The sequence below is a fragment of the Papio anubis genome, chromosome 16, assembly GCF_008728515.1.
Source record: "Papio anubis isolate 15944 chromosome 16, Panubis1.0, whole genome shotgun sequence".
NCBI lineage: Eukaryota > Metazoa > Chordata > Mammalia > Primates > Cercopithecidae > Papio > Papio anubis.
In genome coordinates, this window is record NC_044991.1 from 13,323,284 (window position 1) to 13,342,148 (window position 18,865).

The 18,865-nt window shown below is 59.5% G+C and overlaps 1 protein-coding gene across 5 annotated transcripts in view; it reads left to right on the top strand.

Moving 5' to 3' along the window:
- The window catches only part of ELFN2 (extracellular leucine rich repeat and fibronectin type III domain containing 2), a 76,229-nt gene that overhangs the window by 45,984 nt on the left and 11,380 nt on the right, over positions 1 to 18,865 (top strand). For 4 of the 5 annotated variants that reach the window (XM_017945298.3, XM_017945301.3, XM_017945297.3 and 1 more), the window contains one exon: positions 6,105 to 18,865. This exon is cut by the window's right edge and continues 10,443 nt beyond it. In XM_017945298.3, coding sequence (XP_017800787.1) covers positions 6,520 to 8,982 — 2,463 coding nt within the window. In that variant the 5' untranslated portion in view covers positions 6,105 to 6,519 and the 3' untranslated portion in view covers positions 8,983 to 18,865. The other variant, XM_031656319.1, reaches the window with a different exon arrangement.

Consider the following 18,865-nt stretch of genomic DNA (forward strand, 5'->3'; position numbering starts at 1 on the left):
CTGAGGCAGGAGAATCACTTGAACCCGGGAGGTGGAGGCTGCAGTGAGCAAAGGAAAAAAAAAAAAGGAGAACCAGTAGCTTCAGGTGGGTGCTGAGAGCCCTGTCACTGGAGGTCGGCAGGTGACGGGACATCATCTCCCAGGGAGGAGTCTTGGAAAGTCTGCTGCTTCCACGAGCTCAGGCTGGCCTGGGTTCTTGGCTGTGTGGTCTTGGGCGCATCACTGCACCTCTCTGAGTCTCAGTTCCTTGCCTATAAATTGGAAGGCATAAGGAGGGTGGTGAGGCCAAAAGGAAGGCTCGGTACATTTTGTGCCCCATCACAGGGAGGCTTCTCCCTCTGATATTGAAGATTCTGACTCAGTGAAGTCAGGGGCTCCAGGATCTCCCTCGCATCCCTAGCCTGGAGCTCTCATTCCACACAGCACGTCCCGAGAACCTGCTGTATGTCTGACCCTGTTCTAGGCATGGGGGTTACAGCAGGGAACAAGGTCAAATCCTGCTTTGCTCTTCTGGGGATGGGGCAAGGCAGGGCAATGATGAACTAAGTGACATCAGGTGGTGCTGGCTGCTGTCAGGGGACTGAAGCCTGGGTTGGGTGAGGAGTGAGTTATCTCAGACTGGGGGGCCAGAGAAGGCAGGGGTCAGGGGTAGGGAGCGATTGAGCAGAGATCTCAGTGAAGTGGATTATGGGGATTCTGGGGGAAGAACATTCCAGGCAGAGAGAAGAGCAAAGGTCCTGGGGTGGGAGTGTGCCTAGGGGTTTGAGGAGCGCAGCTGGCCTGGAATCAGTACTTCCTGATTGACGGAAACATCGAAGTCTCTCGAGGCTTGTGGACAGCTCCCCCTTGCACCTTTCCTCTGACAGGGGCAGAAAACCCAGTAGACTGGTCCAGTGTATGTCCCGCCCCTGCCATGGTCCCAGCTCTTTGGAGGGAAGCCAGGGAGGAGAGAGCCTTCGTCTCCTCATCTGTACGATGAGGCTGACAGCGCCAGCTGTGTGGGGTTGATATCAGATTCAAGGAACGTCAAATGTCAAGACACAAAGGAGCATTGGACAAAGGGTATATGATTATCTTAGAGGCCAGGAGACTGAAGCCCAGAGGAGTTAGGGAATGTGCCTGATGTCACACAGCTCAGCATTCGATCCCAGGACCCTTCCTCGCACCATCCATGCCCTGAAGCAAGGGCTCATTGCGCTGGAAATCCAAACAGTTAACTTACCAAATGGTCATTCCATGGCGAAGGTATAATCCTCCCACTTTACAGACGAGACACTGAGGCCCAGGGAGCTCCAGGCGGTGACAAGACCAGTGTTCAGACCCCCGCCTTGAGTCTCTTCCCCAGGGGGTGGCAGACTTTGTCCCTGAGGGCGGAGTTCCTGGCCTGGTGCTAGGGTTCCAGCAGTGAGGGGTGAGGTGGCTGCCTGCCTGAGAGATCTGGCTGGGCCCCAGAAGTCCTCCATCCTCCTAATCCTCAGTAATGGCATTGACACGGACGGTGACAATGACACCTCCGGGAGCCTTGGCCAGCCTGGCTCAGGGAAGAGCCCGTGCCAGGGCTTATGAGCTGCTGCAAATGAGATTTCCCTGGCCGAGCCTCACGTCCCTGCTCCTGGGAGGCCAGACCGAGCTTTCCCCACCTGCTCCTGGAGCTGACGGGTGTCCCTGCAAGAGTGTGGCCACACAAGTGGGAGCCTGGGGTGGTGCGTTTGTGGGGCCTCCTGCCCTGGACTGAGCGTGTGTGTGTCTGTCATGTCTTGGGATTTCGGGGGAACTCTGGGAGCCGGGTGGTACTCACCTTGCCACATGGGGAGAAACTGAGGCTCGGAGAGGGCCTGCAGCTCACCCAGGGTCTCACAGCTGATGGGACCTTCATCTTCCCTGCTGACCTCCGCTGCCTGCATCCCCAGCTGGCCTCGCTCTGTCCACCCTCTCATCCACCCTGGGGAGTTAGCCCAACCCCCTCAGCCCCTCCCACACACCACAGTGCAGTGGGGGCTGTCCCCGGGTCAGGGGTCCAGACGCTCCTCTGACAGGGCAGCTTGGGAGTCAGCCTATAGTAGGGGGCCGAGAGGACGTGACCCCGAGGTTCAGCGAGCTTGAGTCCAGGGGAACCCTGATCTTGGGTGATGAGGGTTGTGAAGAAATAACGATAAAACCCCCGTTAACAACAGCGGCTGTCGTTCACAGAGGCCAGGCACTGTGCCAGGCTTGCCCTCTGAGGGCGGCAGGGGTGGGGCTGATCCAGGACTCCCTTGTCTTCTCAGTTCTGAGTCCAGAGAGGGGCCCGGGACCTTGGAGCACCCGGGCGGAAAGGACACAAACCCAGCGGGATCACTGGGCAGCTGACTACCTGGAGAGGGGAGGCATTTGCCTAGAGTGACTCTGGGGTCTGCGGTCCTGCCCAGCTCTGAACTGAGACCCCTGCACCACCAGCTCTGCCCTCAGAGCAGCAAGGGCTGTGGGGTCTCACTGACTCTCCTTTCTGCCCACGAATGTCCCCATGAGAGGGGATGTCATACAGCATGCAACCTGCAGACCAGGAGCCCCCGATAATGGCATGCACCCTGGCTGTGCAGCTGTTTCTTCTGTGGTGGAAGGAGAGAGCGCCCCTTAAAGAAGCTGCTGCTGGGGCACTTGGGACCTGAATGGGGAAATGCTCTAGGGGAAGGGTCCAGTCAGGCCAGGGCGGACTGCTCTTTGCTGGAACACGCCACCCCTCGATGCCTGCATGGCTGCACCCCTCCTGGGCTGTGCCACCAAGGCTCTGGGCAGAAGAGGCCTCTGTGCCTCACAGCTGCTTCCGCCGCTCCCCCTTCCCTCTGGGCTGGTCACAGGCTGCATTCTGGTGGTTCAGCCAGACCAGGTGTCAATTGTCTCCCTGGCCTCTGGGCCAGGGGAGGGAAGCAGGTGCCCGTGTCCCCCGCCCCTCCCCCATCCATCATCTAGATAGCTCACTACCATCGGTGCCTCTGTCTCAGACGCGCTTTCTCCTTTTCTCTCCTCCTCTGTCTGTCTCTGCTCGGCTGTCTTAATATTTTTGCTTTTACACCATTCTCAGTGCTCGCCTCCTCCCTGCAGCGCCCCCCTTCTTCCCGTCTCTCACCACCTGGGTATGTGGGGTGCTGCCCTGTCCCCCTTGCTGTGTGTGTGGGAGGACCACCCTCATGGGAGGAGGGAAAGGGCATGACTTTGGCCATGTGACCACTGAACCCTCAGCCTCAGACCTGAGAGGACAGGCTGGCGTCCCCACCCTCCACACCTTGAGTGTGTGAGCAGCTGGGCCAGGGGCCAAGTGCTGCTGTCAGCGCCTTCTCTGCCTCGGCCTCTCTGTTCCTTCCGTGGCTGCGTCAGGTCTCCACGGGTGGCAGGCAGGCAGGCAGCCCGGGATGGGGACCGGGCAGCTGATGCACCTGGGACAGGGCGATGGGAGCCTCCTCCCAGCGCCATCTAAGTCACGGGGGTGGGTGGCAGCTGGTTCCAGCCCAAGCCATCCTGGAGACCAGGAGGAAGAGGAGCGAGGACCACAGACAGGTCACCTTGAGGCTCAGGTGGGCAGAGCTCCGAGTGGCTGGGGTTGGGGCACGGAGGGCCTCTGCCCACCCTGGACTGTTTGGGAAGAGCTAGTGGGGGGGCTAGCTCCCCTCCCACGTGGGCCTCTTCTCCCACGCCCCTCCACGCTCAGCGTCCTCCCATCCTTCGGCAGGGCCTGGGCTTTCCCAGGGCTCCAGACGGCTTGACTTTGCCCAATACCCTGGGTCTGGCTGTGGGGATGCTGGTTTGAGCAACTCAGATGTGAAGAGAGGGGCTGGAGTTGCACGTAGGCACACACACGTGTAGAACACACAGAACATACAGAACACACATGTACTTAAACATGCCAACTATAACATAGATGGGTGCTTGCATTCCCTGGTATGTCCCCGACACGCATACCTTCCCGCCCCTCCACACACAATCACATACCCCCGCAGCGGATGCACGGGATGTGTGCACACGCGCCTGCCCGCACATCCTTGTACACGTCAGCACACCCCTGCATCAGCACTCTGAGCCACCTGCGTGTGCACCTGCATACAAATGCGGTCCCCAGACATTCCCCGATGAGGAGGAGGGACTGCATTGGAGCAGACGAGGGTCCTCTGACAGGCCGGCTCGTGGATCTCTGAAGTGGGAAGCAATTCCAGTACAACCTTGCTACCTGTGGGAGGGGAAACTGAGGCTCAGAGAGGAATAGAACTGGCCTGGGGTGCCCTAGGATCCGGTGGCCATGCTGGACAGGGGCCAAGGTCTCTGCAGCCCTGAGACCTTTGCATAGCACAGCCAAGGACAGAGCTGCTGTCTGCTGCCTGGGCACCCCTTGCTGCCTGGCTGCCTTGTGGCACCCCCAAGCTGGTTCTGTAGCGACTGGGGAGGTGTGAGGCTGGCCTCAGAGGTCCAGATCATCACAGCCTCTGACGTAGCGTCAGCCTTTAGTCCAGCGGACCATCTGGACTCCCTGTTCACCTCTCACCATCCCCACCTCGGACTTCCTGTGGGATTAACCCCGCCTCCGCACCCATTTCCCTTTCCTCTGTTCCAGCCCTCTGGGGCTCAGTGCTGTAAATTGGTTTTGCTTTAATGGCAAAGGTTTAAAAACTGTTTTAAGTGCTCTTTCCTGGACTTTCCCAGGAGGAGGAGGAGAGAGAGGCAGAGGTGGCTCTTGTGAAAAGTCTCTGACTTTCTGTGTCCAAACATGGATTTCTCAGACCTAATCTTCACATCCCTGGCCCCTGCTGGGCTGTTTCCATAGTTGAGAGCACAGGGTGGGGGCTGGGGCTGGGGTCTGTCCAAGGGGCTGTGTCCAGCTTGCTGGGCAACCTGGCCAAATCTCCCCTGAGTCTGTGGCTCAGTTTCCCCACTTGGAAAGTGAGGGTTGATGCAGATGGGCTGCTGCTGTGACCCCCGTGGTGCCTCCCTGCCCTTCTGCATCTTGGAAATGGGCAGCGTGAGTCCCCTGCTTCTTCTCCCCCATCAAATGGGCCGGAAAGGGACCCACTTTGTAGCTGTGGAAATAGACTCAGAAGATGTTGTGGTTTACCTAGCTGACTGGGCTGAGTAGATGTGGGGCTCCAGGCTTCCTGACTTCTGGCTTGGGCTCAGTGCCTTGGGAACCTTGATCCTGGTCCAGGCTGTGCTGTGTTAGTTGGGGCAAATCTCTGTCCCTCTCTGGGCTTCTGACTCTCCAGCCATGGAAGGGGAGCTGGGCCTCAGCCATGCTATTCCAGAAGGCTGGCCCCCTCCCAAGGATCAAGGTGTGCCAGGGAAGGCACTTTGGGGAGATGATACTGGGGCACCTCTGGCCTCCCAGAGGCTTGCCTTTCTTTCCCTTGTCTCTGCTCTGCCTGTGCGGTGAGCTCTCCCCATGCCCTCCCACTGTGGGAGACCCTGGCTTCTGCGTCCCCCTGCTTGGGGGGCCCCACAGCTGCGATGTTCTACTCCCCCTCCCCCATGGAAGCTGAGACAAGGGAATTATTTTTGGAACAAGAGCAGTTACACAACAAATGAATTATTTATCTTTGGGCCTGGAGGAAAGGAGGCATTTTGCTGGGCTTCTTAATTCTTTATCTGGATTCAGGGGTACCCGCTTGGGTACGTGGACATGTGTGTATGCGCCTGCTTGTCGTGTGCAGATTGTAGGTGTGCTCGTGTGTGTGTGTAGCTGTCTGCGTGTGCATGCCATGGAGGTCTGGCTCATGTGGGGGCATGTGGGTCTCTGTGCAGCTGGGGGGATGAGCGTGGTCTCCAGGGTGCTGGGGGGTGTGTGTCTGCACCTGTGCCCACCTGTTTCTCTCCGGTGTCCCTTCTGTGCCCATGATCCTCAGACTCTGCCCCTACTCCCACTATTCTTCTGTCTCCCTCCATCCCAGCCCCTGGGCCCCCTCCTACCTCTTGCCGCCCACCAACCCCGCTTCTTTGATGTAACAGAGACCCCGGAGTGCTTGCTGGCACAGAGGCCCTGGGACGGGGTGTGGAGAAGGGACGGGGGGCCTGCGCTGGAGCTTGACAGGGCTGCTCTGAGCCCTCACACTGATCTGTCACCCACTCTCGATGCTGCCTTTCAGGAACCAGGTGCAGATGGGTCTCTTCCTTCCTGCCCCCATCTCCCTCACTCCCTGCTCAGTGCGGCACTCTCCAGTTTCCTGTGGGAATCGTCTGAAGTTCTGAGCCCGGAAGCCAAGGAGGAAGACGAGGAGGGAGAGGAAGTCAAGCCCTGAGAACTCTTGCACCTTCCTAGCAGGAGACAAGGAGCAACCCTGCCGTGGGGCCCCCAGCCCCAGCCAGGCCTAGTGCCTGCTGTAGCACCCTAGAAGGCCCCCAGCAGTTGGCACTAGCTGTACCCACCTTGCCTGGGGCCCCCGTGCTGGGGGTTGCCCCCAAGATGGTGGCGGCCCCAGGGAGGACTGTACTGCCAGCCCCAGTCTCTGGCCGCTAGGCACCCCCTGCCTTGCCCCGGCCCCTCACTCCAAGGCCAGCGCCATGCTGCGCCTGGGGCTGTGGGCGGCGGCGCTGCTGTGCGTGTGCCGGCCGGGTGCCGTGAGTGCCGACTGCTGGCTCATTGAGGGCGACAAGGGCTACGTGTGGCTGGCCATCTGCAGCCAGAACCAGCCGCCCTACGAGACCATCCCGCAGCACATCAACAGCACCGTGCATGACCTGCGGCTCAACGAGAACAAGCTCAAAGCCGTGCTCTACTCCTCACTTAACCGCTTTGGGAACCTCACCGACCTCAACCTCACCAAGAACGAGATCTCCTACATCGAGGACGGTGCCTTCCTGGGCCAGTCGAGCCTGCAGGTCCTGCAGCTGGGCTACAACAAGCTTAGCAACCTGACGGAGGGCATGCTGCGCGGCATGAGTCGCCTGCAGTTCCTCTTTGTCCAGCACAACCTCATCGAGGTGGTGACGCCCACCGCCTTCTCCGAGTGCCCCAGTCTCATCAGCATCGACCTGTCCTCCAACCGCCTCAGCCGCCTGGACGGCGCCACCTTTGCCAGCCTCGCCAGCCTGATGGTGTGTGAGCTGGCCGGCAACCCCTTCAACTGTGAGTGCGACCTCTTCGGCTTCCTGGCCTGGCTCGTGGTCTTCAACAACGTCACCAAGAACTACGACCGCCTGCAGTGCGAGTCGCCGCGGGAGTTTGCCGGCTACCCGCTGCTGGTGCCCCGGCCCTACCACAGCCTCAACGCCATCACCGTGCTCCAGGCCAAGTGCCGGAACGGCTCACTGCCCGCCCGGCCTGTGAGCCACCCTACGCCCTACTCCACCGACGCCCAGAGGGAGCCGGACGAGAACTCGGGCTTCAACCCCGATGAGATCCTTTCGGTGGAGCCACCAGCCTCGTCCACCACGGATGCGTCGGCAGGGCCCGCCATCAAGCTGCACCACGTCACGTTCACCTCGGCCACCCTGGTGGTCATCATCCCACACCCCTACAGCAAGATGTACGTCCTGGTGCAGTACAACAACAGCTACTTCTCCGACGTCATGACCCTCAAGAACAAGAAGGAGATCGTGACGCTGGACAAACTGCGGGCGCACACGGAGTACACCTTCTGCGTGACCTCGCTGCGCAACAGCCGCCGCTTCAACCACACCTGCCTGACCTTCACCACGCGGGACCCCGTCCCCGGAGACTTAGCGCCCAGCACCTCCACCACGACCCACTACATCATGACCATCCTGGGCTGCCTCTTCGGCATGGTGATCGTGCTGGGAGCCGTGTACTACTGCCTGCGCAAGCGGCGCATGCAGGAGGAGAAGCAGAAGTCCGTCAATGTCAAGAAGACCATCCTGGAGATGCGCTATGGAGCTGATGTGGATGCTGGCTCCATTGTGCATGCCGCCCAGAAGCTGGGTGAGCCTCCCGTGCTGCCTGTGTCTCGCATGGCCTCCATCCCTTCCATGATCGGGGAGAAGCTGCCCACCGCCAAGGGGTTGGAGGCTGGGCTGGACACGCCCAAGGTGGCCACCAAAGGCAACTATATCGAGGTGCGCACAGGCGCCGGTGGGGATGGTCTGGCTCGGCCCGAGGATGACCTCCCAGACCTCGAGAACGGCCAGGGCTCTGCTGCAGAGATCTCCACCATTGCCAAGGAGGTGGACAAGGTCAACCAGATCATTAACAACTGCATTGATGCCCTCAAACTGGACTCGGCCTCTTTTCTGGGAGGCGGCAGTGGCAGTGGGGACCCGGAGCTGGCCTTCGAGTGCCAGTCCCTCCCTGCAGCTGCTGCCGCCTCCTCAGCCACTGCCCCCGGGGCCCTGGAGCGGCCCAGCTTCCTTTCACCTCCCTACAAGGAGAGTTCCCACCACCCACTACAGCGCCAGCTGAGCGCCGACGCGGCCGTGACCCGCAAGACCTGCAGCGTGTCGTCCAGTGGTTCCATCAAGAGCGCCAAGGTCTTTAGCCTGGACGTGCCCGACCATCCGGCCGCCACAGGGCTGGCCAAGGGCGACTCCAAGTACATCGAGAAGGGCAGCCCCCTCAACAGCCCGCTGGACCGGCTCCCACTGGTGCCGGCGGGCAGTGGTGGGGGCAGCGGCGGGGGCGGGGGCATCCACCACCTGGAGGTGAAGCCAGCCTACCACTGCAGTGAACACCGGCACAGCTTTCCCGCCCTGTACTACGAGGAGGGTGCCGACAGCCTGAGCCAGCGCGTGTCCTTCCTCAAGCCGCTGACCCGCTCCAAGCGTGACTCCACCTACTCACAGCTCTCCCCCAGACACTACTACTCAGGGTACTCCTCCAGCCCTGAGTACTCATCCGAGAGCACGCACAAGATCTGGGAGCGCTTCCGGCCCTACAAGAAGCACCACCGGGAGGAGGTGTACATGGCCGCTGGTCACGCCCTGCGCAAGAAGGTCCAGTTTGCCAAGGATGAGGATCTGCATGACATCCTCGATTACTGGAAGGGGGTCTCGGCCCAGCAGAAGCTGTGACCCCCCTTCCTCCCTGGTGAGGTCGGAGCCAGAGGGCTGGGGGCCCTTTGGGGGAAGGGTCCAGGCGGCCAGGGCGGGGAGCAGACTCGGGGGCCGAGGCCCAGGAGAGGACGCACATGCAGACCCGCACGCACGCACGCACACACACACCTGACCACCACCCGACTGTGAACAAACCAACATCCGACAATAACGGACAGGAAAACAGAGACACATTTTCCTTAAAGTTTACAAACTGATACCGAAACCAGTCGTCTACTGTGCTGCCCAGGGACTCTGCTGGGGTGTGCAGGGCCGGGGGCCGGCGGGGGGAGGAAGGAAGCCAAGAGAGGGTGTGGGGTCTGGGGGTCTGGGGCTAGAAACAGGTGTGGGGACCAAGAAGGCTCGGGTAGAGAGGGACTGAAGCCCCTCTGGGGTAGGGAGAGGGTCCCCTCCCAAGCTGTGGGTCAAGTCACCTGCAGATTTAGCATTAGACAGACAATGGGCAATGTCTCCTTCCACTTTAGAGAGGGGAAAACTGAGGCCCAGAGAAGGGAGTTGACAACCCCAGGGTCACACAGCAGCTTAGCCTCAAGTCCCCCAACTTCCCAGCCCAGTCCTGTCCCAGACCCCCTGCAGCTCCCTTGTGGACCCCTTCCCGCCTTCCACCCACCCTACATCCCTTTCTGAAGTTCTCCCCTTGGGGCTGAGGGACTTGAGAATCAGGCAGTGCTTTTTCTTCCTAGAAAGCCACATGACAGTGCCCCCAGAACGTGCAGCTGTGATTCAGAATCCTGGGGGGCTTTTGCCCCCTACGCCAGCGCCCAGGAGAAGGGAGAGGGTCCTGTTGACGGGAAAGGAGCCGAGGCAGGGCGACATTCCACCAGCCCACTTCAAGTGTCTTCCACGTGGCCTGGGAAGAGTAGGGCGTGTGGCGGGCAGGCCAGCTACCAGGACATCTCAGGTGCAGGTCCCCGGCCTCAGCTTCTCTGGTCCTCCGAGACCCCTGCCCACTGCAGAAGGGCAGCGGTGCACTGTGATGCCTGGGGGGCTGCAGGGAGGAGCTGTCATGGGGGACTTCCTGCCTGTCCCCATGGCCTGCGTCCCCACCTGCCCGACCCCATCGTGGGATCTCGGCTCCTGTCTCAGCTGCCCACCCGGGGAAGGAGGGCTTTCTTACCCACCCACTCTGGGCTGCTCATCCAGGCCTGGCCCCCTGGCCAGAGGGGCTCCCATGTTTCCATGGCAATGGCCACTCCCCTTTTTCTGACCCCCCACCCAACATCAAACAAAGCACAAACAGTGAGGCCCCCACCCGAGAGGGGCGGGGAGCAGGTTGGGTTCGTGGCGCCCTGCCCCCTCCCAGGCGGCCTCTGTCACCATGGTAACCCTGTGCCTGGCAGTTGGTGCCCAGAGTGACCGTTGGGCTCTGGGGTTCTCTGTCCGTGTAGGCGGTGGCAGAGGGTGGTGAGGGTGGTGAGGGAGGCCCAGCCTGGCAGCAGCTCCTGGGGCCAGCTCTTTTGGGAGGCAAATCTGGGGTCCTGATACTGGGGTCTTGACCAGTCAGGATGCTGATGGGCTGATGTCCATCATCCTTCACCTCTGGGTGGGAGCTGGGCCAGTGGGGTGAGGGAACGCTTGTACTAGCAGCTTTGCCTGCCTAGCAACGTGTCCCTTGGCTCCCACCCACCTCAGCATGGGGGGGCCTTGGCTCTCCCCACGGCCCTGCCGGAGACCTCCAGTCTTGGGCCTGTGGCCCACATGGGTTTCCTGAGATTTGGGGAGTGTGACTGAGGGGTGAGGGTAGGCACTGGAGTGGCACCAAGACTGGCACTGTTGGTGGGGAGGGGCTCTGACCAGGAAAGCTAGTGCCATCCCCTAGGGGACCCCAACGACCTTCCTGCTGGGGGCAGGGGGTGGGGGAGGACAGCAGAGGGCTAGGAGGCTTGGGCTCAGCTGAGCACCTCTCTCACACCAACTTTGGGTGAACAAAGCCCAGGGCTCACTTTGAGAGTGACGTTTGCAAAGAAAAGACTGTTCTCCCGGGGCGAGGAGGGGAGGGGGCGGCATGGATGCGCGGAGCAGACCTCCCTCCCCCGGCCCCCAAAACCTGCCCCCCAACGCCTCCTCGCACCCAGTCGGCACAACTGAGAAAAGCAAGCAGGCAGAGAAGCCAGGGGTGTGAGGAAGCAGACTCCCTGTTATATTTGCATGACGATTTTACTGTATTTTTCTGAGCAAACATCTGTCGTGTATGTGCCAGTTTGTCCAGACTCCCCCGCCCCCTCTCTGATGCCCTCCTTTCCCACATTCCGTCTGTTGTGATCTGACGAGCAGCTCTTGAAACCCAGGGAGGGGTCAGCTCTGCAAAAACAGACCCAAAACAGGTGCCACCAAGACACAGCCCTGCCCCACACCCACCTCCTGTGTTTCGAGCATTGGGCCCAAGTGCCACCTCCCTTCCTCCCTCCCTCCTTTGCCACCTCCCTTGTCCCTAGTTCCTTCCCCTCCTCCATGCCAGGGAGGGCAGCCCTAGGGAAGCCTCCTCAAGGGCTTGTGTCCCGGTGGAAGGGACTGTCTGTCAGTCCCGCTTGTTCCCGTTTTGCAGATGAGGAAGTCAGGGCTCCCAGACAGGGGCCTGGTGACTTGGCTGGCCAGCTGGGGTGGAGGATCAGTCACACTGCTGAGTATAGGAGGCCAGGAGCTTGAGGCTTCTTGGGAGGCTTCATGCAGAGGCTGGGGGCTTTGAGAAAGGAACCCGTGGGAAGAAGGAGCATGCCTGGGGTGGGCCCCAGGGAGGGTTCCCGGCAGCAGGAGTTAGGGGCCCGTGCTTACCATTTCCCCATCCTTCCTGCGTGAAGATATCTATCAAAACCTCAGACTCTCTGACTGCGGGGACAGGGGCCCTTCTAAAGAGCAGGACTCTGATCATCCACTGGGGGAACTGGCCTTGAAGACCCAGTTCACGTGGTTCTTTGTGAGGCCGAGCAGGGTCTAAACTCGGGTCTCTGGCCTCCCGGCCAGGCCAGAACCCACCCCGAGGCTGGCCTGCATCTGTGTCCCGCATCCTGCTCAGGACGAGTTTTTCCCAGGCAGGCAGGAAGTATTCACAAAACGCTGCCATGCAAGGTCTGGGTTTGTGATGGTGATGAGCATGGTGGAGCTGGGCTGTGGTCTGGGGCAAGCCAGCAGGGCAGACACCAGGAGAGGAGGACAGGGGGGCCACAGGGAGGGAGGGGAGATGAGGGCTCGGTGGAGCAAGGGGCCAAGCTGGCTGGAGGACATGGGGGTGCTGTGCCCTGGACGGAAGCCTCCTGCCTTGGGCCCGAACGAGGTCACACCTGGGCTTGCCTGCCTCTGTTGGAGAATCTCCTCTGAAGCTGTTTCTGGGAAGTAGCATGATGGATCTGCTCCTTCCTGGAGGGCACAGCAGGTGCAGCTAACCCTCCGTTGGAGCTTATGGCCTTCCAGAAGCAAAACACAGAGGTCTGGAAGGAAGGCAGGGAAGCCTGGTTGGTGGGGAAACCTCGTCACAGGTCCCGGCCTTGCTTCTCCCCACGGCAGGAGGAGTCTCTCTCTGCCCACCAAAGATTCCTCACCTGGGCTCCCTTCCTGGGGCAGTGCAGGAGGCCTGTGGGGGCAGCCTGCATCCAGGCTGGGGAGCCCGTGTCTGGGTAGGTCTGGGAAAAGGGCTATCAGGGGAGTGAGGAGGGTGGGAGTAAAAAGACCCACTTGGGAAGGCCAGGCCTGGATCGCCCTCGGGAGGCAGCTGGGGCAAGGCAGCAGCAGTGGGGAGTGTCAGGCTGACTGAGAGTCATCCATGTTCTCAACTGGAAGTTGGTCGCCTGCCCCACCCCCTCCTGGAAATTGAACAGAGAGGGGAAAAGAAGTGCAGAGAAGGAAAGGAGAGGAAAGGAAAGCTAGAGTCAAGAAACGAGGTAGCGACAGTGCTAAGGCCCGGATGGCATCAGGAATGAGGGACAACAGTGACAGGTCCCGGCTTATAAGGGGCCTAAGTGCAGGGAGGGGATAGACACAATGCTCTCTAGTGACTGGTGCCTTTTGCAGAAAATTAAAATGGGTGATGGGGTGGGGAGAGGCAAAGCTGGTCAGGGAGCATCCCTTGTGGGATGGGGGGACAGGGAGTCAAGCTCTGAATGACAAGAGGAGCCAGAAGGGTGGGTGGGTGAGTGTGAACACGAGACTGGAGGGAGTGGGGTTGTAGTGGCTGCCTGCCCCCCAAGCCCCGCCTCTGTCCCCTACTACTCTGCCCCTGCCCATTCCTGGCCCAGCAGAGCCCCCTTTCCATGAATGTGGATGGGTGGGGCAAGCCACTGGGGAGCCTGGGGAAGCTCAGCCCTGAGGGGTTTACTTTGCCCGTGGAAGCCAGTGTGAAGGTTGGGGCAGCCTTGCCCGACCCCATTGCCATCTCTCCTCTCTGACGAGGTGGCTGCTCCGGAGGTGGCTGAGCCCCAGGAGAGGGGACCTCCTCTAACTCTCACGCTCAGATTCCATCCCGACACACTCCCCCCCCGACCGTGGGTCCTCCCACCTCTAACACAAAACCAGGGTCCATACTGCTTGCCTCCAGAGGCAGCCTCAGCCCTCACTAAAGGTCAGGCAGTCCTGCCGAGCAGGAGGGAGAGGAAGGGGGTCCTATAGGGCGGGCAGGATGGTCTGGGCCTGCTCCTCCTTCCTCCTGCCCCTCTGCCACTCCACACTCCACCACAGGGCTAGGACAGGGGCTTGGAGTTCCTGCAGTGGTGGCCACACTTCCTTCCCTCCTTCCCTCCCTCCCTCCCTCCGTCCGGAGCCGCCAGTCCCCAAGTTGGCTGTGGTTGGGCACCTGGTTTGGGTCCTGCAGAGCTGGGCTCAGGCCCTGGGCTCTGAACCTGTGAACCCTTGCTGTGTGACAAACCTTTCTTTCCTCTGAGGGCCTTGAACCCTCTCCTTTTCTTCTTTTGGGGGTGGGGGTTAACTTTATTTTCTCTTCCCTATATCTGCCTCTCTCCCTCCCCTCAATTTCCTGTTTTAAAACTGAATGGCACGAAATTGTTTTCCTCAACTCGGAGATTCCTGTATGGAGAGAATCAATTTCTATATTTGCAATAAATTTCTTATTTAAAGCTACGGGGCCACGGTCTATGCTGTATTCCTCCCACGTTGCACTGCCATGACCCTCGGTGCCCTTTTCCCCATTTCCCTTCCCACTGGAAGCCCCACTCATGGGGCTAAGGCTTCGTGGACGGCGGGGGTAACTGCCTGCGGTCAAGGAAAAAGAAGGGGGTCTGCCAGAGAGAGGGGGCCAGCGGGAAACTCAAGTCCAGGGTCAGTGTGCACCCAGACGCTATAGCGTCTGATGGGTGGGGAGCCTGATGACCTCCCTTCCCAAAAGCCTAGACGTCCCTCTGTTGTGTACTCTCACTCAATTTTCTGCTGCCCTGGCCTCCCACACCCCGGGATTCAGAGCACTGTACAGGGAGGCAGGGCCATGTGGGGACATTCCTAGACTTCAGCTGCTTCCCAGGAGAAAAGCCCCCAGTCAGTGACCACAGTCTCTGAGGTCAGCCTCTTTCTGCCCCTGTCTCTGGTGGGTCCAGTGTCTCTGTAGGACCCCACTGGTCCTCCTCCACGCCTGGCCTGAGCAGCCTGTCTTGGGCCCCTGGCCCACCCCTCCTCTGGTGGCCTCCCACCATCTGCTGCCATTCTCCACGGCTGGGAAGCGATCCTCCATGGCTGGGAAGCGATCCTCCCTGGTCCTTCGGGGTTTCTGCTCCTTCTCAGATTTAGGAGATGCCTTGTGTCTCTGGTCAGGCTGAGGCACTCAGGTCAGCGTCCAGTGACTGCAGGCTGAACCGCCCAAGCCTCTGTTCGGGGCCAGCCTGGGGCCCACCTCCCAGCCCCAGCCTCCTTGCTTCCTAGAGGCAGAGCCCACCTACCCTTTTCTCAGACTCTTCTTCTCCAATTGCGACAAAACTCTCCTCCAGGAAGGCCTGGATTCACCCTGGTTGCTATGGGGTATTCTAAACTCTGTGGGTCTGAGCTATTCCCTGATGTCACCCTGTGGCCTTCAGCCCAGCCCTAGGTCTGCAGGAGCTGTGTCCTAGTGGCTCTGGCGGCCCACAAGTCTGTCCTGCCCCCCGCCCCCCCGGCTATCTCCATTAAGAGTTGGTTGTACTCTGGGTACCCTCTGGGATGGCCCAGAGCCTGAGGCTGCTCACCTTCTACCGCCTGAGCCCCAGCTGGATGCCTGTCCCTTCCAAGTGCCCTCACACAGGCTCAGTGCAGCCGTCCCAAGGGGGCCACAGCCAGCCAGGGTCCCTCCTTTGCTCTGCTTCCTGCCAGCCCCAGGCCGCCTTCGTGAGGGAGGTTTCAGTGTGAGCCTGCACCAAGGGAGGAGGAGGAGGACAGCGGTACACATTTGTGAGAAGCACAGAGGGGTAGGCCCTGGACCCTGACAGACTCTGTCCCCTCAGGCCCCTCAGCCAGGGCTGCCCTATGGTCCCCAGACCCAACCCTGGGCTCCAGGAACCCCTGCTCAGCTGCCTGCCTGTCGCACTGGGTCCCCGTTCTCTTCATCAGCAGGAGCTGCTTCTGTTGAAGGACTCATTCTACTCCTCAGGAGACTTAAGAGGTGATCAAAGTGGTCCACGAACCTCGGGAGTCCAAGTCCAGGCCCTTCCCCTCGGCTGCCTCAGCCGGCCTTGGGCGGGGGGAACCCTGTGGCCCCTGGGAGTGTGCAAGTGTCCTCCGGGATGGCTTTGCTCCAGTGGGTGGAGATCCGGCCAAACAGTTCTTACTCAGGCTTAGAAAGTCGCTGTTATTCCTTAATGTTACAAACGCAAACACCCTTGCCTTTTCATTTCAACTCAGAAGTGATTCTGTTTCTAAACAGAGCACACTTAACACACGTGTTTTGGGGCTTTGGGCTAATTTTGGTCCTGTTTACAAAGGCAATTAGGGAAATGTCCTCAGCTACCCCCCACTTCATAAGTGTGGCATATCTGCTTCCCTTTCTGCACACTTCAATCATTTGAAAACCGAGCAAACGCTGTGAGCCCATACGTTTTCACCCGTGCTTGCATCTTAACATATGAGCCATCACTTAAAACCCCAATTCTGAATTAATGCCTTACAAATAAGCATTATTTATTTGTAAGTGCTCAAGGACATTGGCGAATATCTGAAACACTGCACAGGCTCAGATATCGTGACACAAAATGTAGACGACAAAAAGGTGACGTTATGGCATAAACGTGTAATTTTTTCTGGGGTGAAGGGAAGTTCCTCCATCTGTTGGACGAATGTCTCGAAGTGTGGCTGTACCTTGTGGACAATGTTGGGTTAAAGCTGCTCTGTCGGCTGGGCCCCAGGAACTGGATATTTCAGGTGGGACAAGGGTCTGGGTGCTGTAGACAAGACCATTGTTGCCAGGGGCACCCCACTTTGACACGTTCTGTGTCATGCCTTCTAAGTGGGGTGCTCTTCCCAAGCCTCGCCCAAGGGCTCAACTGCTGGTATATAAGTTCTTCCTCCTTTTTCTTCCTTCTATTTTTCCAAGATATCCGTAACTCAGACTTCACTGACCACCCAGCCCTCTCCAGCCCGGGCAGGCTTCCTTCTCCAGCTTCTTTAATGTTCTTCCCCGTAGCAGGGCTCCAAGGAAGCTAGGTGTCCTCAGCACAGCTCCCTGGGCTCTGCTGGGGCTTGGTTTGAAGGAGTTGACAGTTCCAAGGTGACTCTGGTGACCCTCGTAGCTGCTGGGCCAGGGACTTCCTTTTCTCTTTAGTCGTTTAGCTGAATATTCCCCTCCCTCAAGTTCCCCCTGCCTTAACAACTACAAATGTTTTCCTTCCAGAGGTGTGCCTAAAAGAAGCCCTTGTGGCTGGCTGCAGGGTTTAGGGCATCACTGCGTCTCACTGGTTCTCAGGGTCTCCTTTAGTCTCTGAAGGCAGGGCCCCAGGCACTCAGCCCCAGGCCCAGCATCTCAGAGGCTGGCCTCCTCCTGCTGCTGTCATTAGTGGGTCCAGGGTCTCTGTGGGACCCACTGGTCCTCCTCTGGGCTCAACCTGGGCAGCCTGTCCTGGACCCCTGTCCCACCCGCTCCTCTGGTGCCCTCCCACCATCTGCTGTTCATTTTGTTCACAGCCAGGAAGCGCTCCTGCTCCTTCTCAGATTTAGGAGATGCCTTGTCTCTCTGGTCAGGCTGAAGCACTCAGGCCAGCATCCAGTGACCTCAGGCCTAACGGCCCAAGCCTCTGTTCGGAGGCAGCCTGGAGCCCACTGCCCAGCCCGAGCCTCCTTGCTTCCCAGAGGCAGAGCCCACCTGCCCTTTTCTCAGAACTCCTGTTCTCCAACTGCTACCAACCCCTCCTCCAGGAAGGCCCCTGGATTCGGCCTGGCTTGTTATGGCTTGCTTTAAATGAACTCCCTCGTTCTGAGCTATTCCCTGTGACTGGTGTCACAGTGTGGCACTCATCCCTGGCCTATGTCTACAGGAGCTGTGTCCTGCTGGCTCTCGTGGTCCATGGGGCTCTCCTGCTCCCTTTCTGCATCCATGGGAGTTGGCTGAACTGTGGGGACCCTCTGGGATGACCCAGGGCTTGGCCCCTCACCGTTTTCCTGCCTGGGCCCCACCAGGCCCCTGGCCCCTCTGAGTGCCCTCACACAGGCCCAGTGCAGCTGTCCCAGTGGGGCTGTGGCCAGGCCAGTCTGTCTTGCTCTGCACCCCCAGCTCTTTCCTGGCAGCCCTTGTGCTTTTTCCGGAGCCCCTCATCCCTGAGGTTGCCCTGTGGCCCTGTGCCTGGCCTTGAATCCCAGGCGCTCCTTCCCTGCTGCCGCCATCACCCTGGCCTCCCGGAGGCTTCCATCCTGTTGGTGTCGTGAGGTTGGGCTCTGCAAGCCCCTTTTTCCAGGAAAGCCTTTACTGTCTGCTCCTTGGCCAAGGGAGACTTAGGTGATCTCTGCTGGCTCAGGTGTTTTCTTCACATTCTTCCCAGACTGTGGGGCTGGGGCATCCAACTCTGAGTTCTGCCCTTGGTCTCACTTTACCCCAGTTCCCCTGGATTACAGGTCCCATCTGCAGCTTCCTGGTCTCTGCATCTGAGGACTCCCACATGGGGAACTGGTTGGCCCCATGAGCCACCTTCCCAAGGCCCTTTGTCTGCAAGGAAGGAGACCTGATGCCAGGTGTGCATTGGAGGTGACGGTTCTGGCCTCCCGCTGCTCCTTGTTGTCCAGGCTGCTCTTGGCCTTGCCATGGTGGGAGCTCAGCCATTGCCCCCTCCCTCAGGCATGTGGGGACATGTCAGGAAGCTAGGGCTTTTCTGCTTTCCCCACCTGGCTGGAGGGTTTCATGACTTGACTCCTAGGGCCCAACCTCCAGTGGACGCCTGGGCTGCCTCTCCAGCATATGCTGGCAGCCCCTTCTCTTTCCCTAGGCCTAGGGCCCCAGCCTGCTGTCAGCTCTCCCCTCTCCTTAGCACCAAGCCCACCACAACACCCATTCCTACCCAGTCCCCACCCCAAAACCCCATCTCTCTCGACCTCCTCTAAAATCGCCCTCACCTGCATCTCAGACAGTGCATCTTCCGTCCTCCCGGTCCTTGTCAAACTAAGCAAGGTCACGTGTAAAGGAGTTCCCAGTGGGGTGAAACTCCTCCAGCAACTCTCGCATCCCTTGATTTCGATAGCTCCCAGAATCTGCAATGGTCCAGGGGAGAAAACTCACCCATCTACCCCTCTCTCTTCTCACTTTTCAAACAAATTGTATGGCCCAGTCCCTGTATATTAAGCACCATGGCTGTGAATATATAAACCTCAGTCTGGGGTCTATTGCAGAGAACAGAATTCTCTGTAACTAATTTAAGCAGGAAAAAAATTCACAAGAGGAAACCAAGAGGTG